The 14,524-nt window shown below is 33.1% G+C and overlaps 1 protein-coding gene across 1 annotated transcript in view; it reads right to left on the bottom strand.

The window, feature by feature from the left end:
* The window catches only part of LOC129224105 (regulator of nonsense transcripts 1-like), a 368,488-nt gene that overhangs the window by 321,040 nt on the left and 32,924 nt on the right, over positions 1 to 14,524 (bottom strand). Inside the window, exon 2 of the mRNA XM_054858511.1 lies at positions 12,943 to 13,082. Within this exon, the coding sequence (XP_054714486.1) occupies positions 12,943 to 13,082 (140 nt within the window). The remainder of the gene's footprint in view (positions 1 to 12,942; positions 13,083 to 14,524) is intronic.

Consider the following 14,524-nt stretch of genomic DNA (forward strand, 5'->3'; position numbering starts at 1 on the left):
TTATTCTTTCTAACTCACTTGTTATGGCTTCAGCTGTACAGCTTCTTAAATTTATCAGACCAAAATATTTTTCTTTAACTGAATCATCACTAGGCAGTCTGTATCTTACTATTAATCCCAATTGTTCCCTTTGGGATTCGTCTGTGCATTCATCCGCCATTAAAGCAAAGAAATCTGCACTTGACAGTTCTGTTAGTAGCTTTTGCTCTAAATAAACAGAAATAGAGTTCAAAAGGTTTTGAACTGAAATGTGGGATAAATAGGTGGCATTCTTATCACAAGTTAGCAAATGTTTTTTTATTTCATCGTCATCTAAGTTTTCCCCCAAAAATCTAACTAGAGATTCCAAATTTTTAGAAATGGCCCATTGCTTCTTGATCATAAAGTACAAAATTTGAATAAACTTAACAATCAATTTTCTGTTAAATTTTTTTTTTTTTTTGCTTCATTTCCAATCTATACACTTTCAAAAATTTTTTTGAGAATTCTTTCTTTTGCACTAGATTTTTGTATATTGACAGCCTCTCTGTGATTTTTGCTGCACTCTTGTTTTTTTAACACTCTAGTTGGGTGACGGCTTTTCTTGATATCAACACCAATATTTACCCAAGGTTTGTTCGAGTTACTAACATTCATGAAAGATGAACATGTTTTGCACAAAAAACCCTTACCTGAATAACTATAGTAAAGCCAGCTATACACCTTTTCATAATTTGCAATGTACTTTTCATTTATTGCATGCTTCTTATTTCCATTTGTACTCTCAAATACAATGCTTGAATCATTATTTGATGGCTCAATCTCAATATCATCATCAGTTGAAGTTGCTCCAGATTCACTTCCAGTATTTTCTGCCTCAAAAATCGTTATACTTTCGCGAACTGCCTCACTGTCATTTGATGTACTATCTTTTACCGCATTTCCAGAGTCCTCCAAAACGGGAACATTTGCGTTACTTTCTTTTACCGCATTTTCCGATTCCTCCGAAACGGGAACATTTGCGATAATGTTACTGCATGATGAAGTGGTGGTAGCGATTTTATCGGGGTTGTTACTTGCTGACTTGAAGAAATTCCCAATATTTTGGGACTTAACGTTCAAAGAGCGAAATTTTTTGACATAATACGCAGAATTTCGGGAGGTACCTCCCGTTGCAGGACCTCCTCGTTTCATATTTTAATTTCTTGCAGAATAATTTTCAACGAGCAAGCGATCTCTCCAAACTGAGATTATTGCGGGTGCTACCTCCAGCGCTCCATTATCCGCTAAAAACGTAATGAAATATTTTGCAAAACACAAATTATAATCGAATAGAATAACAATTTATTCTTTGATGCGCCTAAAAAATGTCCTCTTAAACACGCGAAAGCGCGAACAAGCTAACTACGAAAAATATCGTCTGCTCCTGGATCGCAGACGATCTGTTACAAAGGAAAAATTAATATCGAGAAAGAAAACGAACTGGAATAATATACAATTGCCACATTTTTTAAATTTATCGTCTGCAGTTTCTTTTTAATTTATCGTCTGCAGATTACGCGATTCCCGCAACGTTTTATAAAATCCCACTCAATAAAACTTCCTTTGCGCGCTGTTCCCGTTGCTCACCATTAGCGGACATACATTAAAAAACTGCGAAATTGCTCATCTCAAAGTTTCAAATTTATTTTAAAAAGACAGCAAGAATAAATAGAATGACTGACGATATTTTTTAGCTGTCATTGTATTATATCAATAAAAGAAGGAATCTAGGAATTAAACTACAAAATAATAAAAAATAAAATAAATAAATAATAACACCGTTATTCTTTTGATTTACTGTATGCTGTACGCTCAAACTAGCGTGACTTTTCAAGTTATCTTTTGCTTCTACACCTAAAGTCTACAAGAAAAATAGCAGGAAAGAAAAAATGAACGTAATGCATTTTAAACCAGCAATTCTCCGTAGGCACCGGTCTGCGAGAAAATTTGACCGGTCCTCGAAGAACTATACCTGTTTCCAGTAAAATAAAATTTCCTTATTTTATTTTTATTCCTAATTTTATACGATTTTTTATGCATTAATATATCCACTACTTTGCATACGTTTTGTGGTTTCTCTCCAAGATTTATTCGCTTATGAAAATTTACACAAATTAGCTGCTTATTTTCACATTCAAAGTGTGTAAGTTATTAAAAACTATCTTACAATTAACTTTTGTAAGTTTATTTTAAGTAGAAGGTTTTTCTTTCTAGCATTTGTTAAAAAAAAAGGTACAAAACAGACTAGTTTATTTTAGTGAAAAAAAAAGTAAAAATTTCTACCGGTCCGTGAAATTTTTTGACGAAGTTTTACCGGTCCGAGTGTCAAAAAAAATCGAGAAACGCTGCTTTAAACTAAAGAATATGAGAAAAAGGGGTACCCCTGGCCTAATCACACCTTTTTTTTTAAATGCAATTCTGTCAAGTCAGCTTTCGAGAACGGACAGTATCAACTAGACTACAGGGAATTTCGCCAATCGGTTGTTCGGCGTTTCCGGCGTAGTTACTTATACTCTGACAGGATTTAATTAATTGCTATACAATACGATTTGCATCAGCATGCGCCAGTATTCAATTCGAATTTCTGTGCAATTCATTAAAAAAAAAGGAAAATATAAGATTTTCAAGTGTTCTTTTTAACCTTCGTCCGGGAATAATTTTCAGAAATTTTGTTCGTCCGTTCCGTAAGATAATCCCCCGACATGAACCTTAAACTTTTTCAAAATAAACGGAAGGAAATAGGAACAAATTGAAAAAAATAGGAGAACATTTAAAAAGTTTAAAAAAAAAAAAGAAAGAAAGAAAAAAAAATAGAAGATCTGCAACTGGCAAGGTTTCAATTTGCAGCTAATTTTGAGAATTAAATATGCATAATTTGACAAAATAATATGAATAAATGAAGGATGCGTGCAACTAAGACATAATTGAAAGCTACAATGATTCAAAGGATTATTTAATTCAGAAGTATTTGGTCATTGAAGCAAATCAAACCAACAGAATATAGGCGATAAATTTGCCGTGGAGTGAAATGAGTCAGTCTTGATTTCGCACTCGTGGAACAGCAGAAAATCATCAAATCAATTCTTTATCACGTGCTCATTATTTTTCTTGGATTTTGCCTAGCCACCAATCACAAGCGTCCATCTGACTCTCCTAAGCAAAAACACCTCACGCAGCAGGCAAAAAGATAAGATGGGGGAAGGTGGAAGAGGGGTAGGCTTCCGCGTAGATGCGTACACATTTGCGGTTAAAAAATATTGTGAAAAGGCTGGCTTTTTGCAAATTTTTGTGAATGAGGCCGCTTTTGCGATGCGGAATTTTGTGAATGGGGCCGCTTTTGCGATGCGGAATTTTGTGAATGGGGCCGCTTTTGCGATGCGGAATTTTGTGAATGGGGCCGCTTTTGCCATGCGGAATTTTGTGAAGGGGCCGCAAAGCGGCCCCAATTTGGCGCTGGATCGACCCCTGAGTAAGGAGGTGTTGCACGACTAGACTTCAATAAAAATGCTTCAAATTTTTAATGATGCCTTGATCCATTGGTTGCACCACTGAAGTCATGTTTGGCAGAAAACTTCACTATGACATTTTCCATGGATGGTATCGATTTGTGAGCCTGGCAGTTATCAATAAATAGAATAATTTTTCTGTTTTTTCTTTGAAACGTTTGATTTAGATCAAGCAGCCATTCTTCAAAAATATTTCTCGTCATCCATGCTTTTAAGTTAGAACGGTATTTTACAGGTTTTGTTTTTGTTTTTAAAGCACCTTGGATTTTTTGATTTACCAATCATTAGTAATAGTAATTTTTCAGTGCCGTCCATATTTGCTCCTACAAGTAGGGTTATTCAGTCCTTACTATGTTTTCCTCCACTACATTTATCACCTTTAAAAGAAAGTTTTTGCAGGGGTACACTTATAAAAAAGTCCGGTCTCGTCGACATTGAAAATGTCTCTTTCCTGTGTGTGCTGAATGATTTCAACAACTTCTTCTTTCCAGATTTGCTGCATCTTGGTCCACATTTGCGCTTTCTCTACACACGGACTTGAAAGAAATGCCATTCCTTTCCTTGAACTCGTCCAACCATCCGGTACTTGTTTTGAAACTGTCGTTTCCTAAGCTGACAGCAAATTCTTCCGCTTTTTCTCAAACAAGAGTTCCACTGAGGGGAATGTTTTTGTCCCGCCCTTGCTTGAACCATCTCAAAACACGCTCGTCCACATCTGGGTTATTTGGTTCTCGAGCTCGTTTACGATTTGGATTTCAAAATTTTTTCCTTGTTTTTTAAAAAGGTGGAAAGAGTGTTCAGAGCTATTCCATCCTCTTTTGCGATAATGCATTTCTTTTTCACTCCTTTTTCTACCTCTAGTATGACAGCAATTTTTTGATCATAAGATAGTTTTATAAGGAACACGGGGCTTACTCAAAGCGCTCAGAAAGTTCAGATGAAGCTCTGAGTGAAACAGATCATGAGACTGAAATTTCAACTCCAGAAAAGTCTAAAGCTATTGAAATTTAAATGAAAGTCTTGAAGTAATTGATGAAACTCCCATAAAAAAATTCGTCTTAGTGAAAAGAAGTACCCCCAGACAAAATTAACTAAGATCACTGAAGTTTTAGGAACTCCACTACTTGGTTTAAGCTCAAAAAAATCAGATGATCTCATAAAGTTCGATTAATGATAGTGAAATAATTAGCCGACTTAAAGAGAAATTCTCCAGTACAACTGACAAAAGCTTAAAACTGCAAATTTTAACAACACTTCCAGAAAGTTGAACCTTTAAGCAGATAGAAAGCGAATTTAAAGTGACAAATTTCATTGCTAGAAAAGCTAAAAAACTCATGAAGGACAAAGGAATAATGTCTGCTCCTGATCTAAAACCCGGAAAGGCATTAAGCCCAGAGACAGCGAATCTAGTGAAACAATTTTATGAGTGTGATGAAATCAGTCGTTAGATGCCTGGTAAGAAAGACTTTGTTTCTATTAAAGTGGATGAAAGAGCAATTCATCTCCAAAAGTTTTTAATTTTAAATACCTTAAGAGAATCTTATGTGCCATTCAAAGAACATTATCCTCATAAAAAAATATGCTTCTCCAAATTGCGTGAACTTCGTCCAAAAAATTTTGTTCTTGCTGGATCAGCTGGAACACATTCAGTTTGTGTATACGCTATTCACCAGAATGCAAAATTGATGATGGCTCAGTGTAAGTTACCAGAATTGATTAACAGGGACAAACCAATCAAAACTTATACTTAGTTTAATGATTTGCAAAATTCCTACAGACAAGTGTTATTTCCATCAATGTAACAACTGTCCAGATACTAATAATTTGAAATATCTTTTTGAAGATACGTTTGAGCAAAACAGCATTGATACTGTAACATACAAGCAGTGGATGCAAATTGATAATAGGACTGCAGGTTGAAGCAATAACAAAACAAACTGATGATTTCTTAAATTGTTTGTTTGATAGCTTACCCAAACTGCTGAAACATTCTTTTATTGCTAGCAAACAATCTGCTTATCTTAGATATATGAAAAAAAATCTGGTTGAAAATCAATGTATTGTATTATGTGATTTTGCCGAGAACTACTCTTTCATTCTGCAAGATGCTGCACAAGGATTCCACTGGAACAATGCACAAGCAACGATACATCCTTTTGTTGTATACTACATGGAAAATGCCATGTTACAGCACCTGAATTTAGCTATTATCTCTGATTGCATGTCCCATGATATAGTTGCTGTGCATTTGTTCCAGAGGCTTATGATAGCATACTTAAAGCAAAAATTGCTGCAAAGAGTAGACAAAATTCATTATTTCTCAGATGGAGCTACATCCCAGTACAAAAAGAAACCTAATTTTGTAAACTTCTGTCACCATACTGCAGATTTTTTTATTGAAGCAGAATGGAATTTTTTTGCATCATACCATGGGAAAAATGCTTGTGATGGTATAGGCGGCACAAATAAGCGATTATCTGCACAAGCAGGTCTTCGTATGGTCTATAATGAACAGATTATGACCCCCCTCAACTGTATGAATGGTCTAAAGACAATATTAAAAATATCGATTTCATATATTCAACAGAAAAAGATCATGAAAAAGAATTAGCATTTCTGAAAACAAGGTTTAAAGAAGCCATAACAGTGAAAGGAACTCAACAGTTCCACAATTACAGACCAATAAACAAAAGCACAGTTTTCATTGAATATTACTCTTTTTCACACCACACAAAAGAGATAGTAAGCAAACATGATGATGCTGATGATTTGGACTTAAATGATATAGTTGGTTTTGTAACATGTGCATAGCTGCCAACCTCAAGATAAAAAAAATAGGAGCACTTAAGGGAAAAAATAGGAGCAATGAGGGTTAAAATAGGAGCACCAAATCGTGACCTGTGCTAAACCTTCCTTCTGTACCGTAAGCTTCTATAAGTTATAAGCACCCTTACAATGCATTTCTGAATTTTCGTGTTAGATTTTCAACAAAACTACAACCAAGTATAAGATAAAAATATTTTACATTAAAAAAGCATCATTACGTACGTACATATTGAAAATTAAAAAAAAAAAAACATGATTACTGTTTGATTTAATAAAACTGCAACCCTTTTTAAAAATATTCCTTTATACATATCTTACATGTATTGAAAATGCATTGCATAAAAACATATTGAAGATTTAAAAAAAAAAAAACACGATTACTTCTCATACTTGGAAGTAAAGCAACTTCATAGTAAAGGTCAAGACTCGGAAATCTTCTAAGTGGCCAGTGGCCACTAGACTCCAAAAACTTAGTGGCCACCACTGTCACCAAGTTTTGAAACACAAACTGGAGGGGAGATGGGGCAGTTTTTACAACTTTCATGAAAAAAAATAGATGAATAGGACTTCACACATTTTAAAATAGAGTCATTCAATACTTTTTTTGTGCATGGAAAATTCAAGTTAAAATAGATTTCTGATTTATCAAAAAATAAATAAATAAATAAATGAGAAGTCAGCAGGAACCTTCATTTTAGATGAAATGGTTTCAGGTTATATAACAAAGCCTCCGAGGCAATAAGGATCAAATACAGATAAAATTTCTCTTTCAAAAAAATAATTAAAAAAAAACCCATAACTTTTTGCCTTTTGTTATTTTTAATAGTTTGCATTGAGACAAACAACCAATTCTGTTTTCGGAAACTTAGGCTATTAATAGTCTTGTCTACTTCCATGTTGCAAATGAACAAACATGGCAACAATGCAAAAAATTTAAGATGATAGATTTTTGAATTTGTTGCATTAAAAGTAATTATAAATAATTAATAATCCTTAAAAAAACTAAAATTTAGATGAAATAGAGTTTTTAGCACATTAGCATCCAAACCAATCAGGATAACATAATATTCTGAAGAAATTTTTTTTTCATTTTTCAAGAAAAATATTAAGAATTTTCCGGGGGGGGGGGGGAAAGCCCATTTCGCATTATTTGCAATAGTTTGCATTGCAATAAACATCTAATTCCGATTTTGAAAACTTGGATACTTTAAGAGTTTTGTGTACTTAAATCTCGCAAATGACCAAATATGGCGACTAAGTCAAAAATTCAGATACAAAATTTTGAATTTGTTGCATGAAAATAATTTGAAAATAAAAAATCCCCATGAAACTACAATTTAATTGAGATTCTTTAGCACATTCATGTCCAAAGCAATAGGGATAAGATGAAATTTTAAATAGTATACTTTTCATTTCTCAATAAAATTATTTATAATAACCAAAAAAAAAAAACATTTTGCAGCACATTTTGCTGATTTTCATTAGTTTGCAGTTAAAAGAAACCCCCAATTCTGCTTTGTCTTTGAAAACGAAAGCACTTAAGCATCGTCTACTTCCATCTTCTGAATGACCAAAGATGGCGGCTACGTTTTGCACGTAGCTGAAATGCTCAATGAAAAAACGATGTTCTCCGATCGATTAGCGCTCCCACTCAGTGTTTATCTTAACACTAATGCTTCCAGGGCATAAAATTGCCTCCTCTTTTGTTGAGTTTGTGCACAATCCCTGCCTTCGAGGATTGGGAAATTTCTTCTTTTTCCTCAGAAATCGAAAAGTGTACAAGCAAAGTCAAAAAACGGAGTTTTTTGGAATAAATCGGATTTTTGGAGTACGCAATAAAAATCGGAGAAACTCCGGGAAAAACGGAGCACTTGGCAGCTATGCATGTGTATATAATAATGAATGGTGGCTAGGTTGTGTTTTAGGAATTGAAAATGAGGAGTTTAAAGTAAGTTTTTTTACAACCTCATGTACCTTCTCCATCCTTTAAGTACCCTCATATTCCTGATGTATTGGTTGTAAATAAAACGGAAATACTAACCAAAGTTGACCCTACAACACAAATGCTATAACTGCTGATCCCATCATACCCCCACTCTGAAATTTTTAGGATGTATTTATTAAAAATATTTAAAAACATATATTTTTTTTTCAAAATTTTTAAAAATCACTAACTTTAAAAAAAATTTAAATTTTAAATTTTAAAAAAAATTAAAAATTCAAGAGAAATATGCAAGTTGCAAGTCAAATTATAGCTCATGCAATTCTCTTTAAAATGAGCTGTTAACCAACTGTATTGTCCCCATAGAACTAAAATTGTAGCATTTTTAAGCACAACAGATGAGTAAACAAACTTGAGTTTTTACACATTTAAAAAATTAATAACTCATTAACCAAAAAAGATAGATTTTTTTTAAAAGTAGATCTGAATTTAGAATGTCAAACAGTATAATCCCTGAAATTTTCATGAAAATCTGAGATGGTAAAGTTGAAAATAATTTTTTTTTTTTTTTTTTGGTTGATTTGACATGGAATGACTTGTATTAAAATATTTAGAGGTCCCCCAAGAATGTCGAATTTTTCCGAAAACTGTTTCGATGCTCCATTAAGTTTACTGGCTTTTTGTTTAAATCCTTGACCCTCCTTGATGTTTTTGCCTTATTGGCAGTCCGGATTTTTTCAAAATGGTAACATTTGATCCATATAGTAGAATACACATACCGTCTTTCATAGGCGGATTTATAGGAGGGTGGAGGGGGGCAATGTCCCCCCCCCAGTTTTGGGAGGACTTTATATAGTAACAACACATCTGCCAAAAGTTTTAAAAAATTTTTTTTTCTTTTTCTTTTTTGAATAGTTCAGAAGGGCATGGATAGATTTATGGGGAGGGAGGGCATATGGGGCAATGCCCCCTCCCCCAGTTTTGGGAGGACTTTATATAGTAACAACACATCTTCCAAAATTTTAAAACAAAAAAATCATGACTTTTTCTTTTTTGAACAGTTTAATGAAAATGACAAGAAAAGCGAATGTCCTTTTCTGATGGAAGAAAAGAAAAGGAAAAAAACGAACATTAAATACAAATAGTACATCTGTCACTGAGGTGCTGAAAATGTGTCTAAATTCACTATTTTGGACTGAAAACCATTTGGGCAAGTATATGAATGAAAATACAGGCTAAACGAGCTATACATTAAGCTGCAACACTTAAAATAATTGACGATTATTTTAACAAATTAGAACCTAAAGCAAAGGGGAAAAAGCTCCCCTCCTCCCCATTTGTGCTAACAGAACGATCTACTCCTTAACACCAATTCATAATCATGCAGTTTCTAGTACTTTCAGGATCCGCCCCCCCCCCTTACGCTTGAGAAAAATTGCTATCGTGGAACTGTTTTTCCATTATAGTTTTACTGCTGTACAACAACAAATTCATCCTTTTAACTTCTTGAAATTACATTTAACACCCCTTAAAAATCAATGGCCTGATTGTTTAGTATTAATATGTTCTAAATAAAGTAATTTACCTTTCCCCCTCCCCTCATAACAAATGAAGAAATAAAGTTAAAGTTATATTTATGCACCTCTCATATTCAATGGATTTTGATGTTTTTTAATGACAATTGGAAAACATTATTATTTGCATGGATTTTTTTTTTTTTGTCCAGATCCCCCCCCCCCCCCAGCTTGATGACATAACTCGCAATTTTTCCTCAACTTACTGGGGTTCTAAAATTTTAATTCCTAAAAATTTTCTGTCTGTATCACTTATACTTAAACATTCACATTATGAAAATTCCAGTAAATGAATTTTCTATTCTTTTTGTTTTCTTTCTTTGAAAAAAACATAATAAAATCAATAATAGATTTGAATATCTTGTGAGGAATAAATACATAATTGTTGAAAAGAGATAAAAGCTTCTTGTTAGTCAGGTCTGCTAAAGATAACAAGTCCTGCTCACACTTGTTTAGAAAACTAGTAATGGTGCCTTCTTTGTCTACATGCCTCCCATGGGATACATTTTATCCTACCCTATTAGAATTGCACTAACAGCACAGAGTGGTTGCTGACTCCCCTGGATAAAAGATAGAATTCTCTAAAACAGCTTTTCTAAAATTTTGAGAAAAGGTCAATATGAAAGAATGAATTGAACTAGAAAAGCAATTGGATGTTGACCTATAGGGGTTCCAGCAAAATGTGTGTCATGATTGAAAGGTTTTCGGCCATTAAAGTTAGCATTAGGCCAACCCTAAGAAAAATAAATGTCGAGTTACCTGGATTATCAGTGTGTCCAATTACTGAAGTTTCACTGTATTTAAACTGGAATATATATAAGGTTTATAATCATTTATACAAAATAAAAAGTGGCTAAAAGAACATACTGCCCTTGATAAAACTAATGAAACAGTTGAAAGAGGCATCAAGAAAAGGAAAAGGTCTTTTAAATAAAAAGTAGTTAACAATCTCACAGTCATAATATAAGCAACTAACTATAAATTTAAACCATATAGCTTGCTGATCAGCTGTCATCTAATACCAGCTGTTCCTTTATGGGAGCTAGTAAAGCAACCATAAAGTTAGGGAGGTGACAGGCAAATATATTAAAAAGAAAACAAAACATATAAAAAAATTACTAGTGAAGTGTAAAATAAAAATACCTGTCATTTGTACAATTGCCAGGTTATTAGGATCCATTTATGATCATAGAAACACTCAAGATAACAAAACACACTTTTAGGGTCAAATGAGATTGTTGCAAAGCCTTAATTGTAAACATTTTGGCCAATGGTAACCATTTTAAACTCATACCCAATAAATTGCTCTGTTAAACCAAAACTTTTCTGGGTTATTCCATTGGATCAGAGATAAACAAATCAGAGATAAACATCAGTTTGAGTTCGATATTGCATTAGATTAATGAAACAAGTTAAAAGCTCTGAGCTGGTATTTATAGGATTTTTAATACTTTGGATAAATTGCCTAATTATAAATCAGAATTAGATGAAAAGTTTTAATTTCTATGTTGCCCTAAGTTTAACAATAATTTTTAGTATGCATAAACTGTTGTAGGAAAATTTCGAATTTCGCGATATCTTATTTCTATTGCTTATTATTAATTAATTTAATTAATTATTTTCTATTCAAAAAACCTTGAGTATTTAAATGTTTACATTTAAGTTCAAACACCGATGTATTTCAATGTTTAAATTTTCTTTGATGCAATTATTAACTTAGTTTGTAATATTGCGATCAACTTTTTTTCATTTATCAAAATAGGGGGCAGGGGGGCAGAATCCCTCAAAGTCCCATAAAGATTTTCATTTTATATGTTAGCACACATGTTAATGATCATTAAAAAATATATATAAATTATTTTAATTTAGACCCTCATGCCAAAATTTAAAAATTTTGACTATCATTTTTTTGTTGAAAATTTTTTAAATTTTTCAGTTTATTAATTTTTTTAAATTGCTGAATACAAATTTAGAATTTTGACATATTTTTTTCTGAAATACTTGAAATCTTAATATATAATAAAAAAATTTCAAAATTTTTTTTTCTTTAGTTATTGAGAAATAATTTTTTTTGCAAACAGCTGCTGTTCATTCTCATAGAACTGTAAATGACAACTAACGAAAAATCGCAAAACTTTGAAGGGTCAAAAAATAAAAACTATTTTTAATATAGAAGAAATACTTTAGGAGGTTACTTAAGACTATGAAAAGAAGAAGTATACAAAGTTTCATTGAAATCTGAGATGGTGGGTGTTGGGGTGTGGTTGAACTGATATGGAATGACCCATTGATGATTCTCGGAATATCAAAGATGGGACTTGAATGAAACAATCTCTTCTTCCCCCCTTCACAGATGACCGAATCCCTTCCCACACCCTTTTAAGCCTTCCTGGGAAGAAGTAAGAACTTGCTTTTGTACCCAACTGATAAGCCTGTATAAATTCGGAGAATCTCATTTACTCTCTTTGCCTAGGTGTTTGCTTCTCCTTTGAAATATGGGGCCGTTTTCAGGGTGAAATTCTGGGGACAATGACAATACTTGGACGTTTTTAAGACCGATCGCTGGGCAAATGAAATTGCTGGATATGATGGGGTCTGATAAGATGCTTGTGATATCTTTTCAAAAACACAGGGAGCAATTCCTTATTTTTGAAAAAGGCAGGGCGCATTTTGCGCATTAAATGAAGGGCAGGGCGCATTCTGCCGATATGAAAAAGGGCAGGGCGCTGCGCCTTTCAAAAATGGCCTAGCGGGAACACTACAATAGGGGTAAAATGATTTCATTGGTTCACTAAAATAAAATAATTGATTGTTTTTTTTTCTTTTCTTTTAAATTGACTGCAACTAAGGCAATTGCATATGGAAAATTATTAAATTTTAAAAAGATGTAAGGGTGCTAGTGGACGTAAAGTTTTGTTTTAGTGAAATTTTAGCAAAATTCAACTCCTGGGGGACTTGTAAATAAAATTTTACCAGTGGCTAATTGTCCACCCAAGAAACTTTTTAGAAAGTAAGACTTTAAATTGAAAATTTTTTTTTCAAAAGTTGAAAGCATTTACAAGAATAAACTTACTTGCACGCATGTTCAGGCAAATCTTTAGTATAATACTGATCTTCTTCCTCTTCCTGAAATGTTAGTTCTCCTAAGCTTTGAGTTGTTGAGCAAACATCTCTGTCTAATCCATTTGGCAACGACAAATCTGGTCCATTTAACTAAAAAAAAAGCTTTTTTTTAGCAAACACACACACAAAAAAAAGAACTAAAGCCAAGTTAGCATTTCTAGCCAAGGAATCATACCAAATTCAACTCAAAAAAAAAAATCAAAAATAAGTAAACAAATTAAATAACAATACAGTCAAACCCCTCTATAGTGAACACGGGATATAGCAATCACCTGGTTGTAACAAACCTTTTAACTGGTTCGAATTGAAACTCTATGTCGTTAATGCAATTAAAAATGTTTGTAACTATCCACAAGCAGAAGAAAACTGGATATAATGATCCAAAAATGACAACAATTTTAATCTCTTCATATCACTGGTCCAAGGGCAGGGTTGGCTTTCTGCCGGCAGAAACTAGTTTTTTGCCGTGCCAGTGGCAGAAACTGGTTATAACGGGTTAAAACCGGCAGAAACTGGCAAAAACTTAAAGTCGTTTAAAAAAACTAAAGTAATTACTGAATGATATTTGTTTAAACTAAAAAATTAAACTTCATTTCATCATTGTAAAAAATAAAATGTTTTGCTACTGCCCTTGATTTAGTTCAGAAAGGGAACTTTTCAATTACTGATGCTCGTAATATTTGGATTTTAATCTAACAAAGGACGAAACTCATATGGGTTCTTAGGATAGATGAATGACTTACAGAATTAAACTGGCATTACTGTTTGTAATTTTGCTCGCAAATAAGCTTCATCTAAGTTGCTTGTGATTGAAATTATGTGCTTCAAGAAGAAAGTGTCAAATTTTACTTCCCAATATTAATCTAGATTTTGTACTTACTATCACAGCTTTGCAAATCAAATTGGAACTTCTCGAAACTCATTTTTCCTGTCGAATTTTTACCACTACCCTAGTTACTACACGATGGACATGTTTAAAAAAATATACAATTTGAAAGTTTTATGAATATTACTTGTTCTTTGATGCATTGCCTGCTAGCTCTTCTGTTGCAAGAATATTCTAAAGTTTCTCATTCTTGTATATTAAATTGAGAAACTATTTAGATTTTTGGAACCACCTTTTCCAAGAAGCAACTGCAGGATCAAACAATGTAACATTTGATTCTGAATTGGAATAATATTGTAAATTAAACTGTGCTTTGGTTAACAATTAATTATTTTTTCCATGCGTTTTCTACTGTCTATCAATAGTTTTTTTTTTTTTTTTTGTCATTTTGAGAGTTTTTGCCAGTTTCTGCCGAAAATGTGGCAGAAAGTGGTTTTTGCCATTCCGGTTTTAACCGGTTTCTACCAGTGGTTTTAACCGCTCCGGCAGAAACTTGCCAGCCCTGTCCAAGGGACATTCATTAGCAGTTATTCTCTCAGCAAACACCATCTTCTACAATGTTCACCCCTTTTTCGTGGAAATACCACAGTCCAAACCACACCCCTCCCTTATTGTTCTTTGATAAAGTAGAGATTTTCTCACCAAG

This window comes from Uloborus diversus, chromosome 6, assembly GCF_026930045.1.
Source record: "Uloborus diversus isolate 005 chromosome 6, Udiv.v.3.1, whole genome shotgun sequence".
Classification (NCBI taxonomy): domain Eukaryota; kingdom Metazoa; phylum Arthropoda; class Arachnida; order Araneae; family Uloboridae; genus Uloborus; species Uloborus diversus.